Source organism: Muntiacus reevesi, chromosome 1, assembly GCF_963930625.1.
Source record: "Muntiacus reevesi chromosome 1, mMunRee1.1, whole genome shotgun sequence".
Taxonomy (NCBI): Eukaryota; Metazoa; Chordata; class Mammalia; order Artiodactyla; family Cervidae; genus Muntiacus; species Muntiacus reevesi.
The window spans coordinates 227,158,356-227,173,454 of record NC_089249.1 but is presented as its reverse complement, the minus strand read 5'-3'; the positions used below and the strand labels follow the sequence as shown (position 1 = coordinate 227,173,454).

The 15,099-nt window shown below is 42.7% G+C and overlaps 1 protein-coding gene across 1 annotated transcript; it reads left to right on the top strand.

Moving 5' to 3' along the window:
- The first annotated feature begins 661 nt into the window (after positions 1-661).
- HNRNPA0 (heterogeneous nuclear ribonucleoprotein A0) lies at positions 662-3,475 on the top strand. The gene has a single exon (XM_065918597.1). The coding sequence runs from the start codon at positions 975-977 to the stop codon at positions 1,890-1,892; it is 918 nt and encodes a 305-aa protein (XP_065774669.1). The 5' UTR covers positions 662-974; the 3' UTR covers positions 1,893-3,475.
- The last annotated feature ends 11,624 nt before the right edge of the window (positions 3,476-15,099 follow it).

Here is a 15,099-nt window from a genome sequence, read left to right as displayed (position 1 = left end):
GGCCCAGCCGAAACGCGGCGGGTAAATCCAAGACCCTAACCCCAACAGTCAAGTTTTCAAAAAACCCGCGCGTGACGCCCCAGGCCGCATCCGTTGGGAACGGCCCCCAGCGCGTCCTCGCTCACCGCCACCCCGCGCGCCCCGCCCCCGCGGCAGCCCAGGGCGGGAGGAGGCGTACGGGTAGCAAGAAGACTGCACACTGGGGGCGCCGAGGCCAGCGCGCACTGGGGAGCGCGCCCATCCGGCAGCTGCCGAAAACGGAAGTGGATGCTAGCGGATGGCTGTGATTGGCTGAACTGACATGTCTCTCAAGGGGCTGGCGCGAACGCCACTGCGGTGCTGGGTGAGGGGATAGGGCTAGGGGAGGGGGAAAAATCACTGGGAACAGCCGCGGGGGCTGGGGGCAAATGAATCGCAGAGGTTCGCGAAGAGCAGAGAGAGTCCCTAGTGAGGGCGCACTGGGGATCCTGGGAGCGAAAGCATAGCGGGAAAGGCGGTAGCGGGAGCAGCGCAGGCCCAAGGCTTGAATAGACCGCGGAGGGCGGGGAGCCCGTGACCGAGAGCGGCGCTGCAGCGCGGTAGGCGGGACTAATGAGGTCGAGGCGAGGATTGGTGGACTGCCCTGCGCTGCCGTACGTCGGCGGTGACGCACGCTTCGGGGAGGGTGCGCGCGCGTTCAGCGGCCTCTTTGTGTGGTGCACAGATAGGGGAGCGGAGGTGGCGGTGGAGGTAGCGACGGCTTTGGTTGCCTTCCAGTTTCCTCGGCTCGTCCTCTAGCCGGCAACTCTCCCCTTCCCTCCCCCTTCCTCTCTTCCTTTTTCCCTTCCCTTCCCTTCTTCCCTTTCCCGTCGCTGACCGACGGGGGAGGCTCCAGCGACGGCTGGGCCCAAGTTGTGAGGAAACCTTAGCCAACCATCACGGCGACGGCGAAACCTCGGAGCTCCCAGGGCGGGGGCAAGGCCCGGGCGGTGGAGATGGAGAATTCCCAACTGTGTAAGCTGTTCATCGGCGGCCTCAACGTGCAGACGAGTGAGTCCGGCCTGCGCGGCCACTTTGAGGCCTTTGGGACCCTGACAGACTGCGTAGTGGTGGTGAACCCCCAGACCAAGCGCTCCCGTTGCTTTGGCTTCGTGACCTACTCCAATGTGGAGGAGGCCGATGCCGCCATGGCCGCCTCGCCTCATGCGGTGGACGGCAACACGGTGGAGCTGAAGCGGGCGGTGTCCCGGGAGGATTCGGCACGGCCCGGTGCTCACGCCAAGGTGAAGAAGCTCTTTGTCGGGGGCCTTAAGGGAGATGTGGCCGAGGGCGACCTGATCGAGCACTTCTCGCAGTTTGGCACCGTGGAAAAGGCCGAGATTATTGCCGACAAGCAGTCTGGCAAGAAGCGTGGCTTCGGCTTCGTGTATTTTCAGAATCACGACGCGGCAGACAAGGCCGCGGTGGTCAAGTTCCATCCGATCCAGGGCCATCGCGTGGAGGTGAAGAAGGCTGTCCCCAAGGAGGATATCCACTCCGGTGGGGGCGGAGGCGGTTCCCGGTCCTCCCGTGGCGGCCGCGGCGGCCGAGGTCGGGGCGGTGGTCGTGACCAGAACGGCCTGTCTAAGGGCGGCGGCGGCGGTTATAACAGCTACGGTGGTTACGGCGGCGGCGGCGGCGGCTACAACGCCTACGGAGGCGGCGGCGGCGGCGGTTCGTCCTACGGTGGAAGCGACTACGGTAACGGTTTCGGCGGTTTCGGCAGCTACAGCCAGCACCAGTCGTCCTATGGGCCCATGAAGAGCGGCGGCGGCGGCGGCGGAGGAGGCAGCAGCTGGGGAGGTCGCAGCAACAGTGGACCTTACAGAGGTGGCTATGGCGGTGGGGGTGGCTATGGAGGCAGCTCCTTCTAAAAATTTTTTTTTAATGCTTGGGAGTGGCTATAGGGGTAGCTCTTTTCAACCACCCAACTAGGGTCAACTCCCAAGTCCTTTTCGCTCCCACCACCTTCCCCGTTTTGCCCTTGGGGGAGCCACTTCTAAGGCTGCTTACCCTTGGGGGTGTTGCCCTATATGCCTGCCACCTCTCTCGTCTCTCCCTCTGAAAATGGACTTGGCCCCACATACACATTTTTGTGTTACAGTCATTGATGGACTCTATTTTTTTATTATTACTTGGACTTTGGTCGTTTTTATACTAGCAAAATGTCTTGTTTTAATTTGTGTTTTTTGGGGGGGGAGGGAGTGAACTTGCTGATTCTGTAGCAAAACCTGGGCGGGGGTTGGGGGGTTTAGTTTACTTTGTTGTAAGGACTTGATATCTGGCTACAGCGTTTTCTATGAAATCTCCTTGGATCCCATGCCCGAAATTTGGAAGCATATGTACAAAAATCATTTTTACGTTTTATTTTTAATAAATCATTGTGTTTGACCGTACATGTCTAACATTTTTTTTCTAGGATCCATTCCGTACCGTTTTAAGGGTAATTTTTCGTGTTAATTCTTAATTCTTGATGTGTACTTAGAGAAACTTTTAAAAGGTCCTGTGAGGTTTTTTGTTTTTTTTTTTTCCTTCTTCTTGCTGTTGCCCAGGTAGTGATGTGTTGAATTTTATCCCTTACAGGTAAAACATTTGAAGTGGTGGATGTGGCTTTTTAAAATCTTTAAAGTTTTTCCTACATCCATCTCTTGTACCAAGTGATTTGCTTATGATCTTGACATGGTTGGTCACTTCTATGAGAATTTACTTCAAAATATGTACTGTGTAGTTCTAAAGAAATAGTTTGTGTTAAGCATGTGTTTTCATTCATATAAACTGTTTTAAAAAATTCAGATGGCCTAATTTCATCCCTCTTACTGGTTTGTCTGTAATGAATGGTTACAAATAAGGGTTATATTTTACCCTCAAACTTTAAGTGCATTTTTGTATTTTCAGAGCAGGTTTAAATGTTTTTTTTTCCCTATAGCTGAACTGTTGTCCTCCTGGAAATCCTTCCCCTAACTTTTGTGGCACCATCTACTGGCAGAATGTCAGTATATCTGTAAAACAGTTGGTTGAAAAACTTGTTCAGGACAGTTGCATCAGATTTTAGAAGTTTTGCCATCAAAAATCTGTGCAGACTTTGGTTATACATTTATTTGTAACTAAGATGGGCTTTACAGGAATGTAGTTAATGGTCCATATCACGACTGCCCTTTCTACATGAGGTTTGAAAATGTAAACTGCTATGCATAGCTTGGGCAGTGGCCCCACATTGCTATGATAACTAATGAACCAGCTTCATGTACTGGTATCTTAGGTGCAAGTTGTAAAGCAAAATATCTGTGTATTCTGCTTGGTTAACAAATGTATATTTGTAGCCCTTTCATGCAATAGAATTCAAGTTGTTGTTTATAAAAAGCAAAACAAAACAATGGTATAGGAGAAAATTGCCTTCCTGGATAGACATATAGAATAGCAACGTTTATGGATATCACAAATAAAGAATTCAATTCTTTACATGATTGAGTGAGAGTATGTATAACCTGGTGGGTGGGTTCAGAATACCTTTTAATCTAAGTACCTACATTTGATTTAATGATATGGTAAAATATTTGATTGGAATTTTGCTTAAGGCTTCTTAGTAGTCACTTTGACAAAGGGTAGCTGATACTTAGTACAGGTTAGTACCTGTACAACAAATGGGATAGATGTGTTTGCATATTGAGTAAATTAACAAGATAGTCAAGTTTTGCATTACAAATGGTTTTACAGATTTGCTTAAATTTCTGTTTTCACTCTTACTGAAATGCATCATACTGCGTTTCTTCATGTGGTGATTTGGTCTAGCTTTTTCGGGGAGTGGGGCTCTAAGATACCGAAAATGATATGCTTAAATTTTTTATTGTAATTATTGTGCTTGTGTTTTACTCAGTTTTAGGAGGAAGATCTGTTTCTTCTGGTTCAACTGGAATAGTCCACCTTCTGGAGGGTTTTCAGAATTTAATAAGGTTATTGTCGTTTGTATTTCCCATGTAGTGATGTGTGAAAAGTTATGTAAAAGGATTTCCTAATTAGAAAAGTGGCTTAGTGTTCATGGTATATCATCGCTTTGTTGTCATGTATCTACCTTTACAAATTTCTTATCTGGATTGGTATTCAGTGAAGGCAGAAATAGTGGTCTTTAGTCTTTCCAGATTTGGCATGTGGGACTTACTTGTTTGTTATGGTTTCACTTTTTTCACTTGTAAGATTTACCTGAACATTATTACTACAAATTTAATCAAGACTTGGGGAGGAAGTAGTACAGAACCTAGTCAGCATTGAATATAATTTTTATGCAATGCTTGAATCTAATTTTGAAAGATTAGCAAAATAAAAAAAATTTTTTTGTCTTCCTGTTGTGAAGAACTTCTGCATTTACAGTGTTTTAGTAAAATTCAGTGGTAATCATTAGTTGGAAGAGGTTTGAAAGATTGAAAGTAATTTGGAGTCCTAAAAAGCTTGCAAATGGTTGACATTCATAGTGGTTACAAATCAGAATGATATACTGATAGCTTCATTCTGTAGCTTAGTGATTTAGAACAGAATATTTAAATCTTCATAATGAATTTTTGTTTTCAAGTGAGGTTAACGCTTTGAGGATACTGAAGAATTTTCTATTTCTGATTAATTACCTCAAGAACAGAAATGGCAGTGTCAGTTATTTGATTTGTAGCTTTGTTTACCTTTAAGTGTGCTTAATACTCTCAAATTTGAGAATTTGCATCTTAAACTAAATTACCTATGTTTTTGCTGATTAAAAGTGGGCATTTGGATGTTGAGTCAATTTAAGCAAAACTGCATCTAGGCAATGTAAGGATTATTCCCTAAAAGACAGTATTTGCACTTAGAAGAGGGTAAGTTAAGTCTCTTCCGTTTTAACCAACTTACTGCATCAGTGTTAAGATTTTGGTCACTGGGAATATAATTTCTCTTCCCTGTTTTAGATGGCTTTTTTTTTTATTAAGTGGAGCAACAAAGATTGCCTCTAAACCAGGGTAAGACAGTGAATGCCTTTTCCTTGGTGTCTTATTGCAGGTTGCTTTGCTGTACCTTTGTCTAATGTTTTCTTTTCAAAGTGAATGTTGTAAAAACTTCTTTCCAATAAAAATTCCCTTTCTACCGTGTTATTTTAAAAATTATAATATTGCATGTTTGACATATTTTTGTATTTTAAAAATTAAAATATTGCATGTTTGGTCAAATGTTGCCAAGTAACATTTGGCAATGTTACTAGGAAATAGAAAAGAGAAATTGTACTGAATGTTGAGACTGGTGTATTTTTAAAAGTGAGAATTAATGTTTAAATAACTGCTTAAAAACTAAACAAAGAGTAGTAAAAAGCCTACTAATATGAGGAAATTCTCTTCTCAAGGATAATCCTTGTTAATAGGTGTATGTTCAGCAAGGTCTTTTGTATGTACCTATATTTTAAAAGTAGAATAAAATAGTTCAGCAGTTTATATGATTGGCATTCTCATATCAGAACAAATAGACCTTCCTCATCCTCTTTAATGCTTGTATAATGTTCCATAGCATGGCTGTACCATAATGATTGATGGACATTTCTTGCTATTACGAGTAATGCAGTGATTGTTGGAATTGCACATCATGTTCTTGCTTACCACGTATACACTTAGTTGTTGAGATGGCTCACTCAAGTTAAATGTGCTGGATAACTAGAACACAGCAGTTCTCTGGTATCATGAGTATTTTTTTGTTCTCAGTATATATTCAGGGAAAGGTACATGCTCATTGGCAGCCTTGTTAAAACCTTAGGGTATATTCAGCTAAAACATTTTACTGAAAAATTTCAAAGCTAGATAATAACATGATAAAACAGTTAATGGCCTATAAAGACCCTTATGTTGCTCCTTCCCTGTTTTCTCCCAGCACTTGGAGATGATGTATGTTAACAGTTTGCCTATTTCTAGGTCTTTTTATTTGCAGGGAGAGATATTTATTTTAGGAACAAGTATTGGGTTGTTTTAGATATACATACATACATACGTAAGTATTTTAACTTCAAAGACACCTGTATGTGTACATAATCGCTCTGTATCATAAAACTGGTATACTGTAGTATAGATGCACCATAGTTTAGTATGTTTCCAAACTACTTTTGCAGGCTTTGTGTTGCCATTTGCAACATACCAAAAAAGATCCGTCCCTGCTCACAGGGTACTTGTAATTTTTTGAGTAGTGGGAATCCCAATAATTGTGATAGATTGTGGGCAGTTTAGTTAGAGTTGGGTATAAGCAGTTGTGTCGTCTTGGTGGGTCAAGAAAACATTTGGACTAGTCTTGATATTTAGACTATGTAGATGAGTTGGCAGAGGGCATGCTACTATCATGCCAATACACAGCATGATGTAATGGGCTCCTTAACGTTTTTTATGTTGCTAGGCTTCATAAGTATATCAGAGACTTCAGAAGTATATCATCCATTTTTATTGCTTTGCATTATTTTATGGCTTATGGTTTTTGCTAAGTCTTAATAGCAAAATCAGCTTAAGGGATATGGGACAGATTCAATGATAGAAGTACAAGTCAGTTGAGATCTTGAATGGTAAATGATAATCACTGTAAAAGTTTCTGTGAGAAGTATAATTCATAGTTTGGAGACCCCCTTTATTAAGCCATAGTTGGCAGTATTCTCTTCTATTTTTTTCCTTTGATAATATCTTCCCTATATTTTGACTTATTAGCTGGTTTTAAAATAGAATTTTGTTAGAAAATGTTTGCAGTAAGTAAATCAGTTTCTGACATATTTGCTATAATTGGAAACAATATGTTCTGTAAATTTTGTTTTAAAAATAAAGCTAACAGTTGTATAATTTGGCAGGGGGAGGCAGGGTTAGTTTGAAGAATAAATGGGCATTAATTACTAGCTTCAAATTAAATTTGAGTTTAGCACATCGTGAATGTTCTTGATGCTTAAAATTTAGTCTCTTACTAAGTATAATGTGTGGAAGTATATTGTTGGGAAACAGGATTTATTGCTTATTTTTAAGACAGGCATGCAACTGGTTTGGGAAAATTGGTCTTTGACATTGGAACCTGCTTGTGGGTGAACTTCATATTCTTCCTAAATGAGAAATTAAATGCCATCGTAGAAAACAAAAAAGGAGATACTAGAAAGCTGCTTTTTAATAAAGATATCTCTCATTAGGGAGGCTAAAAGGGTGGTTGAATCACTTGTACTGACCTATCCCACATACTTTTTATTAATAAACTTAACACTTTTGTTGATAATTTTAATAATAAACTTTCAGTTGGAGCAGAATGATTTGCATCTTCAGAGAAGAAAAAGATTCAAAATTTTCTTTTTTAGCTGTGTGCTCCCTTCTCAGGCAGATTTTCTTTTGGCTCCTTTAATTCTTTTATCACTGCATATGGTTTGTTTAAAAAAAAAAAAACAAACCCAAAAAACATGTCTGAAATGGGTTTTGTTCTAAAATTATCTGATATGAACTTGTACTGTTTTGACAGTATGCTTATATCCCAGCATTTTCTGTCAGTTTCATCAGGGATTGATTACCTTATTTGTGCAGAAAACATCTAAGATCTGGAGATAACTGCAGTGGGACAAAACGGTTCCTGTTGTCAAGTAACTTGCATTCTGTTGGAGATTCTTTTTCTTTTGAAATGCATCCTTTTCAGCATTGTGGGATCATCTCAGATTGTTCACACTGTACAGACAAATTGGAGTTAGTCCCATCATCATTTAAGTGTACTCTGGTTAAAATGAACGCTTCACTCTTTCACTGGTTTTATTTGGATAACATATGAAAGGTACATTTTTCTTTGATGCTTTTGTTGCTAATGTAATTAGCCTCAGAGTAGGCATCTGATTTAGTATTTCATAGTCCTTAATGGCGGAGAAGGCAATGGCACCCCACTCCAGTACTCTTGCCTGGAAAATCCCGTGGACGGAGGAGCCTGGTGCGCTGCAGTCCATGGGGTTGGGAAGAGTCGGACATGGCTGAGCGACTTCACTTTCACTTTTCACTTATGCATTGGAGAAGGAAATGGCAACCCACTCCAGTGTTCTTGCCTGGAGAATCCCAGGGACGGGGAGCCTGGTGGGCTGCCATCTATGGGGTCGCACAGAGTCGGACACGACTTGACACAGCAGCAGCAGCAGTCCTTAATGACATAAATTTTGGTGTTAAGTAGACCAGGTTCTTTTCTTGACCCGGTCAGTTTCTTGTTCCATGACCTTGAATACATGGTCCCGAACCTGTTTCCTTGTGTTTAAAAAGGAGAGACTACTGTTAATATCTGTCTCAGGATTGTGAACAAATTATGTTTTAAACTGAACAAAGTATACTTTAACAACAAATTCGGTGAAAGTATACATGTAAAGGGTATACTATCATTGTTGGTACATAGTGAAGTTAATATTACAACTTTGGTTGAGAGAGATGAGTGTACCTTTATTTCAATCCCCCCCCCCCCACCACAAAGTATTTGCACAATTAATGAGGTGAATGAATAGCCATCTTTAAAAAACTACTGACATAAGTGTATGTAGTCCTTAAAGCACTCTCAGTATCTGAGATTTGGTTTTTAACCTAGACTTTGCTCTTGATTTGCTGGGTGAGCTTGGATATGGGAGCCCTCTATTCCTCTGCTTCAACTCCAGTAGGAGAGGTATGAGCCATGTCTGTGTATAAGTATTATAAGAAAGTTACAAGTAATGTGTTGAGAGTGCCTTCCATGTAGGAAGAAGGATCAAGAAAAGCATTATGAAACATGTATTTGACTTAAGAAGTTGGCTGTATAGAGAAAGTAAAGGGGAAAAGTTAATTTCAGTAGAGGGACAAATAGGCAGAAACATGGAGCACATACATGGAAGTATGCCTACTGTGTGCTGAAATGTTGAACAAAGTACATTTGCAAATGTTCTCACTGGATCCATTTCAGTAACCCTCTGCTTCACAGTAGGGTAGCTGAAGCTCATCTCAGAAAGGTTAAACTTTCCCAAGGCCACCCAGCTGGTGAAATGATTGAACTGGGAGTTGAATCCAAGTCATTGATTTCAATGGCCATACTCTGCATGAAACTTGGATACAAGTGGCTAATTTGTATTAAGGGTAAAGGAGAGTTGTGGGAAATTGGGAGAAGTTGGGACCATATTAGTGTTTATCTGGCAGCCAGTGGAAATTACTAAAATTTTTTGAGAAACAATAGTGGTAGCGAGACTGTAATTTAGAAAGACTAATTAGTAGCACTGAGTGAAATAGATGGCATTTGAGTGATGTTTCAGGTGGTAAGGCTGCTATGACAGCTTATGTTAACCATGAGAGCATGAACAAGGAGCACTGGCAATAGACGGAAATGGAATGTAAGGGAAGTTGTGAAAGTTTAGTAAGCAAATGATTGGATATGGCAGGGAGAAATAAAGAAGAGTGAGTAGTTCAGTCAGAATTACTGTGTAAGTAAGAGGGTGGTGATGTCACCAGAAATGGGATGAGAAGATGTAGAAGGAAGGTTTAAACATAGTTGAAGATGTTGGTAAGTGCATTGAACCCTGGTGGCTCAAAGACGGTAAAGCGTCTGCCTACAATGTGGGAGACCTGGGTTCAATCCCTGCGTCAGGAAGATCCCCTGGAGAAGGAAATGGCAATGCACTCCAGTATTCTTCCCTGGAAAATCCCATGAACAGAGGAGCCTGGCAGGCTACAGTCCATGGGGTCGCAAAGAGTCGGGCATGACTGAGCGACTTTTACAAAATGATTAAGGGATATTCTCTCTTTGCCCTTCCTGATCCACTCTGTACCTTTCTGTTCCTTGCTCTGTGTTCTCAGAAATTTGATTGTTAAAGAACTATACTCTTCAATGGCTTCATGTTGGGTTTGACAGTGGGAGAAACCAGCAGGAAATCTAGAAGAGTGAGAGAAAGGTGAGGTTAAGAGATTTGTTCCCCTGTCTCCAAAGTATACAATTTTCAGCAAATTGTTTATCAAGGCCTCTTATCAAGCTCTGCTCCAGTGGCCAGCTATAGGTCTTCTCTGGTAACCATTCCCTCCTCCTGCTACTTCAGGCTCCCTTTTTCTAGCCCTAAGATGGTTTACCAGACCTTGTTGGTTTTCCCTTAACTGCCCACATCCTTGTAAATAGTTCCTTTTATTAAAACTCCAGTAACCCTATTTGAATGTGCCATCTGTTGTCATCTCTTCAGTGAAAAAAAAAAACAAAACACATTTTCTAATGATTTGGTCTCCCAGAAACCATTAAACTTGGAGAAGATCTAGCTGTTTATCCTCCCCACCTGTCAATGAATTTTTCCACATTGATATTCAGTATCTCCCTGTTTCCTACTGTGTCAGGTTAAGTGTTTGACTCTTCTGTTTTGTGATTCAGCTGGAAATGCAGCAAATAACAAGAAAACAAAAATCCTTGCCCTCAGTAGAGCTTTGTTTTAGTAGGGGGAGACAGATAATGAAGCATAGTAAGTTGTATGGTATTTAGAAAATGATGTGTGGATAGAAAAGTATAAGGAACCAGGAGTGCTGCAGGGCAGGATATTTGTGAAGATAGTGCAATTTAAAATGGGGTGATGGCCTTCCCTAGTGTTAGAGAATCCACCTGGCAATGCAGGAGACAAGGGTTCGATCCCTGATCCAGGAAGATCCTAGATGCCATGGAGCAACTAAATCCGTGTGCCACAACTATTGAGCCTGTGCTCTAGAGGCTGAGAGCCACAACTGCTGAAGCCCGCATGCCCTAGAGCCTGTGCTCTGTAACAAGAGAAGCCACTGTAATGATAAGCCCGTGCAGCAATGAAGACCTAGCACAGCTATAAATGGGTTAATGGGGTAGTATGGGTAGGTCTCTGAGAAGGTGATGTTTAAGCACAAACTTCAAGGAAATTTGGAACTAAGCAGTGTAGATGTTTAGGGGAAAAGCATTCCAGGTAGAGGCTTAGGAAGAGCAAAAGCCCTGAGGCAGGATTATACCTGGACTTTGAGGAAGTACAAGTTGGTCAAAGTGGCTGGAGTTGAGTAAAGAACAAAGGAGTAGCTGATGATGTCAGAAAGGGACTAGCTCATAGTTCAGTCACTCAGTCGTGTCTGACTCTTTGCGACCCCATGAATCACAGCACGCCAGGCCTCCCTGTCCATCACCAACTCCCGGAGTTTACTCAAACTCATGTCCATCGAGTCGGTGATGCCATCCAACCATCTCATTCTCTGTCGTCCTCTTCTCCTGCCCCCAATGCCTCCTAGCATCAGGGTCTTTTCCAGTGAGTCAACTCTTCACATGAGTTGGCCAGAGTATTGGAGTTTCAGCTTCAGCATCAGTCCTTCCAATGAACACCCAGGACTGATCTCCTTTAGGATGGACTGGTTGGATCTCCTTGCAGTCCAAGGGACTCTCAAGAGTCTTCTCCAACACCACAGTTCAAAAGCATCAATTCTTTGGCGCTCAGCTTTCTTCACAATCCAGCTCTCACATCCATACATGACCACTGGAAAAACTATAGCCTTGACTAGACGGGCCTTTGTTGGCAAAGTAATGTCTCTGCTTTTTAATATGCTATTTAGGTTGGTCATAACTTTCCTTCCAAGCAGTAAGCATCTTTTAATTTCACGGCTGCAATCACCATCTGCAGTGATTTTGGAGCCCCCAAAGATTAAGTCTGACACTGCTTCCACTGTTTCCCCATCTATTTCCCATGAAGTGATGGGACCAGATGCCATGATCTTAGTTTTCTGAATGTTGAGCTTTAAGCCAACTTTTTCACTCTCCTCTTTCACTTTATCAAGAGGCTTTTTAGTTCCTCTTCACTTTCTGCCATAAGGATGGTGTCATCTGTGTATCTGAGGTTATTGATATTTCTCCTGGCAATCTTGATTCCAGCTTGTGCTTCTTCCAGCCCAGCATTTCTCATGATGTACTCTGCATATAAGTTAAATAAGCAGGGTACAGCCTTGACGGTACTCCTTTTCCTATTTGGAACCAGTCTGTTGTTTCATGTCCAGTTCTAACTGTTGCTTCCTGACCTGCATATAGTTTTCCCAAGAGGTGGGTCAGGTGGTCTGGTATTCCCATCTCTTTCAAAATTTCCCACAGTTTATTGTGATTCACACGGTCAAAGGCTTTGGGATAGTCAATAAAGCAGAAATAGATATTTTTCTGGAACTCTCTTGCTTTTTCAGTGATCCAACGGATGTTGGCAATTTGATCTCTGGTTCTTCTGCCTTTTCTAAAACCAGCTTGAACATCTGGAAGTTCACAGTTCACATATTGCTGAAGCCTTGCTTGGAGAATTATGAGCATTACTTTGCTAGCATGTGAAATGAGTGCAATTGTGTGGTAGCTTGAGCATTGTTTGGCATTGCCTTTCTTTGGGATTGGAATGAAAGCTGATCTTTTCCAGTCCTGTGGCCACTGCTGAGTTTTCCAAATTTGCTGGCATATTGAGTGCAGCACTTTCACAGCATCATCTTTCAGGATTTGAAATAGCTCAACTGGAATTCCATCACCTCCACTAGATTTGTTTGTAATGATGCTTTCTAAGGCCCACCAGACTTCACATTCCAGGATGTCTGGCCCTAGGTGAGTGATCACACCATCGTGATTATCTGGGTAGTGAAGATCTTTGTTGTACAATCCTTGTGTGTATTCTTGCCACGTCTTCTTAATATCTTCTGCTTCTGTTAGGTCCATACCATTTCTGTCCTTTATCGAACCCATCCTTGCATGAAATGTTCCCTTGGTATCTCTAATTTTCTTGAAGAGATCTCTAGTCTTTCCCATTCTGTTGTTTTTCTCTTTTTTTGCATTGATCGCTGAGGAAGGCTTTCTTATCTCTCCTTGCTATTCTTTGGAACTCTGCATTCAAATGGGAATATCTTCCCTTTTCTCCTTTGCTTTTCGCTTCTCTTCTTTTCACAGCTATTTGTAAGGCCTCCTCAGACAACCATTTTGCCTTTTTGCATTTCTTTCCCATGGGAATGGTCTTGATCCCTGTCTCCTGTACAGTGTCACGAACCTCTGTCCATAGTTCATCAGGCACTCTATCAGATCTAGTCCCTTAAATCTATTTCTCACTTCCACTGTATAGTCATAAGGGATTTGATTTAGGTCATACCTGAATGGTCTAGTGGTTTTCCCTACTTTCTTCAGTTTAAGTCTGAATTTGGCAATAAGGAGTTCATGATCTGAGCCACAGTCAGCTCCCGGTCTTGTTTTTGCTAACTGTATAGAGCTTCTCCATCTTTGGCTGCAAAGAATATAATCAATCTGATTTTGGTGTTGACCATCTGGTGATGTCCATGTGTAGAGTCTTCTCTTGTGTTGTTGGAAAAGGGTGTTTGCTATGACCAGTGTGTTCTCTTGGCAAAACTCTATTAGCCTTTGCCCTGCTTCGTTCTGTACTCCAAGGCCAAATTTCCCTGTTACTCCAGATGTTTCTTGACTTCCTACTTTTGCATTCCAGTCCCCTATAATGAAAAGGTTGTCTTTTTTGGGTGTTAGTTTAAAAGGTCTTGTAGGTCTTCATAGAACCGTTCAACTTCAGCTTCTTCAGGATTACTGGTTGGGGCATAGGCTTGGATTACCATGATATTGAATGGTTTGCCTTGGAAATGAACAGAGATCATTCTGTCATTTTTGAGATTGCATCCAAGTACTGCATTTCGGACTCTTGACCATGATGGCTACTCCATTTCTTCTAAGGGATTCCTGCCCACAGTAGTAGATATAATGGTCATCTGAGTTAAATTCACCCATTCCAGTCCATTTTGGTTAGCTGATTCCTACAATGTCAATGTTCACTCTTACTGTCTCCTGTTTGACCACTTCCAATTTGCCTTGATTCATGGACCTAACATTCCAGGTTCCTATGCAATATTGCTCTTTACAGCATCGGACCCTGCTTCTATCACCAGTCACATCCACAACTGGGTATTGTTTTTGCTTTGCCTCCATCCCTTCATTCTTTCTGGAGTTATTTCTACACTGATCTCCAGTAGCATATTGGGCACCTACCGACCTGGGGAGTTCCTCTTTCCGTATCCTATCATTTTGCCTTTTCATACTGTTCATGGGGTTCTCAAGGCAAGAATACTGAAGTGGTTTGCCATTCCCTTCTCCAGTGGACCACATTCTGTCAGACTTCTCCACCAGGACCCATCTGTCTTGGGTGGCCCCACACGGCATGGCTTAGTTTCATTGAGTTAGACAAGGCTGTGTCCGTGTGACTAGTTTTCTGTGACTATGGTTTCAGTGTGCCTGCCCTTTGATGCCCTCTCGCAGCACCTACTGTCTTCCTTGGGTTTCTCTTACCTTGGGCGTGGGGTATCTCTTCACGGCTGCTCCAGCAAAGCGCAGCCGCTGCTCCTTACCTTGGATGAGGGGGATCTCCTCACGGCTGCCCCTCCTGACCTTGAACGTGGAGTAGCTCCCCTCGGCCCTCCTGCGCAGCCACTCCTTGGACATGGGGTAGCTTCTCTCGGCTTCTACCCCTGATCTCCGACGTGGGGGAGCTCCTCTCGGCCGCTCCTGTGCCATCGCAGCCTGGCGCTCTTGGTCGCCGCCCCTGACCTTGGGCGAGGGGTAGCTCCTCATGGCCACGCTTCTGCGCGGTCCGTCGCAGTCTGTGCCTTTCTGCGCGGTCCGTCGCAGCTGGCGCGCGGCTTTGTTAAGTATTGTAAGGATTTTGGCCTTTACAGCATGACTGGTCAACTATTTCAGGGTTTTGAGCAGAGGAATATGCTCTACTTGAATTTTTTAAAAAGATTCTCTGATTTTCTCAGGACAAAATTCTTTTAGTTGGTGTGGTTGGTTTTTATGAGGCTTTATGAGAAAAGCAATCAGAACAACTTGGATTAAGGTATAAAAAGACCTGCAGTCTCTTAATTCTACTACAGGCATCTGCATTTTTGAGGGAGAGATTATTCTCTGGCCGAAATGAATCTTTGATTATGATGTGCTGTTTTTAGAAGGGACTACTTGCACGGTTGGCCCTTGTCTGGGCACTTTGATTTAGGTAATGTTCCTACCATTCCCTAACTGATAAAGGTGGTCTGGACTGTGCAAGCAGTCGGATTTAGGCTAAATACCTCCTTTCTTCTGGGACTCTGGAAT

Coding starts and splice junctions, on each gene's coding strand:
- HNRNPA0 (XM_065918597.1), top strand. CDS start 975: ATGGAGAATTCCCAACTGTGTAAGCTGTTCATCGGCGGCCTCAACGTG.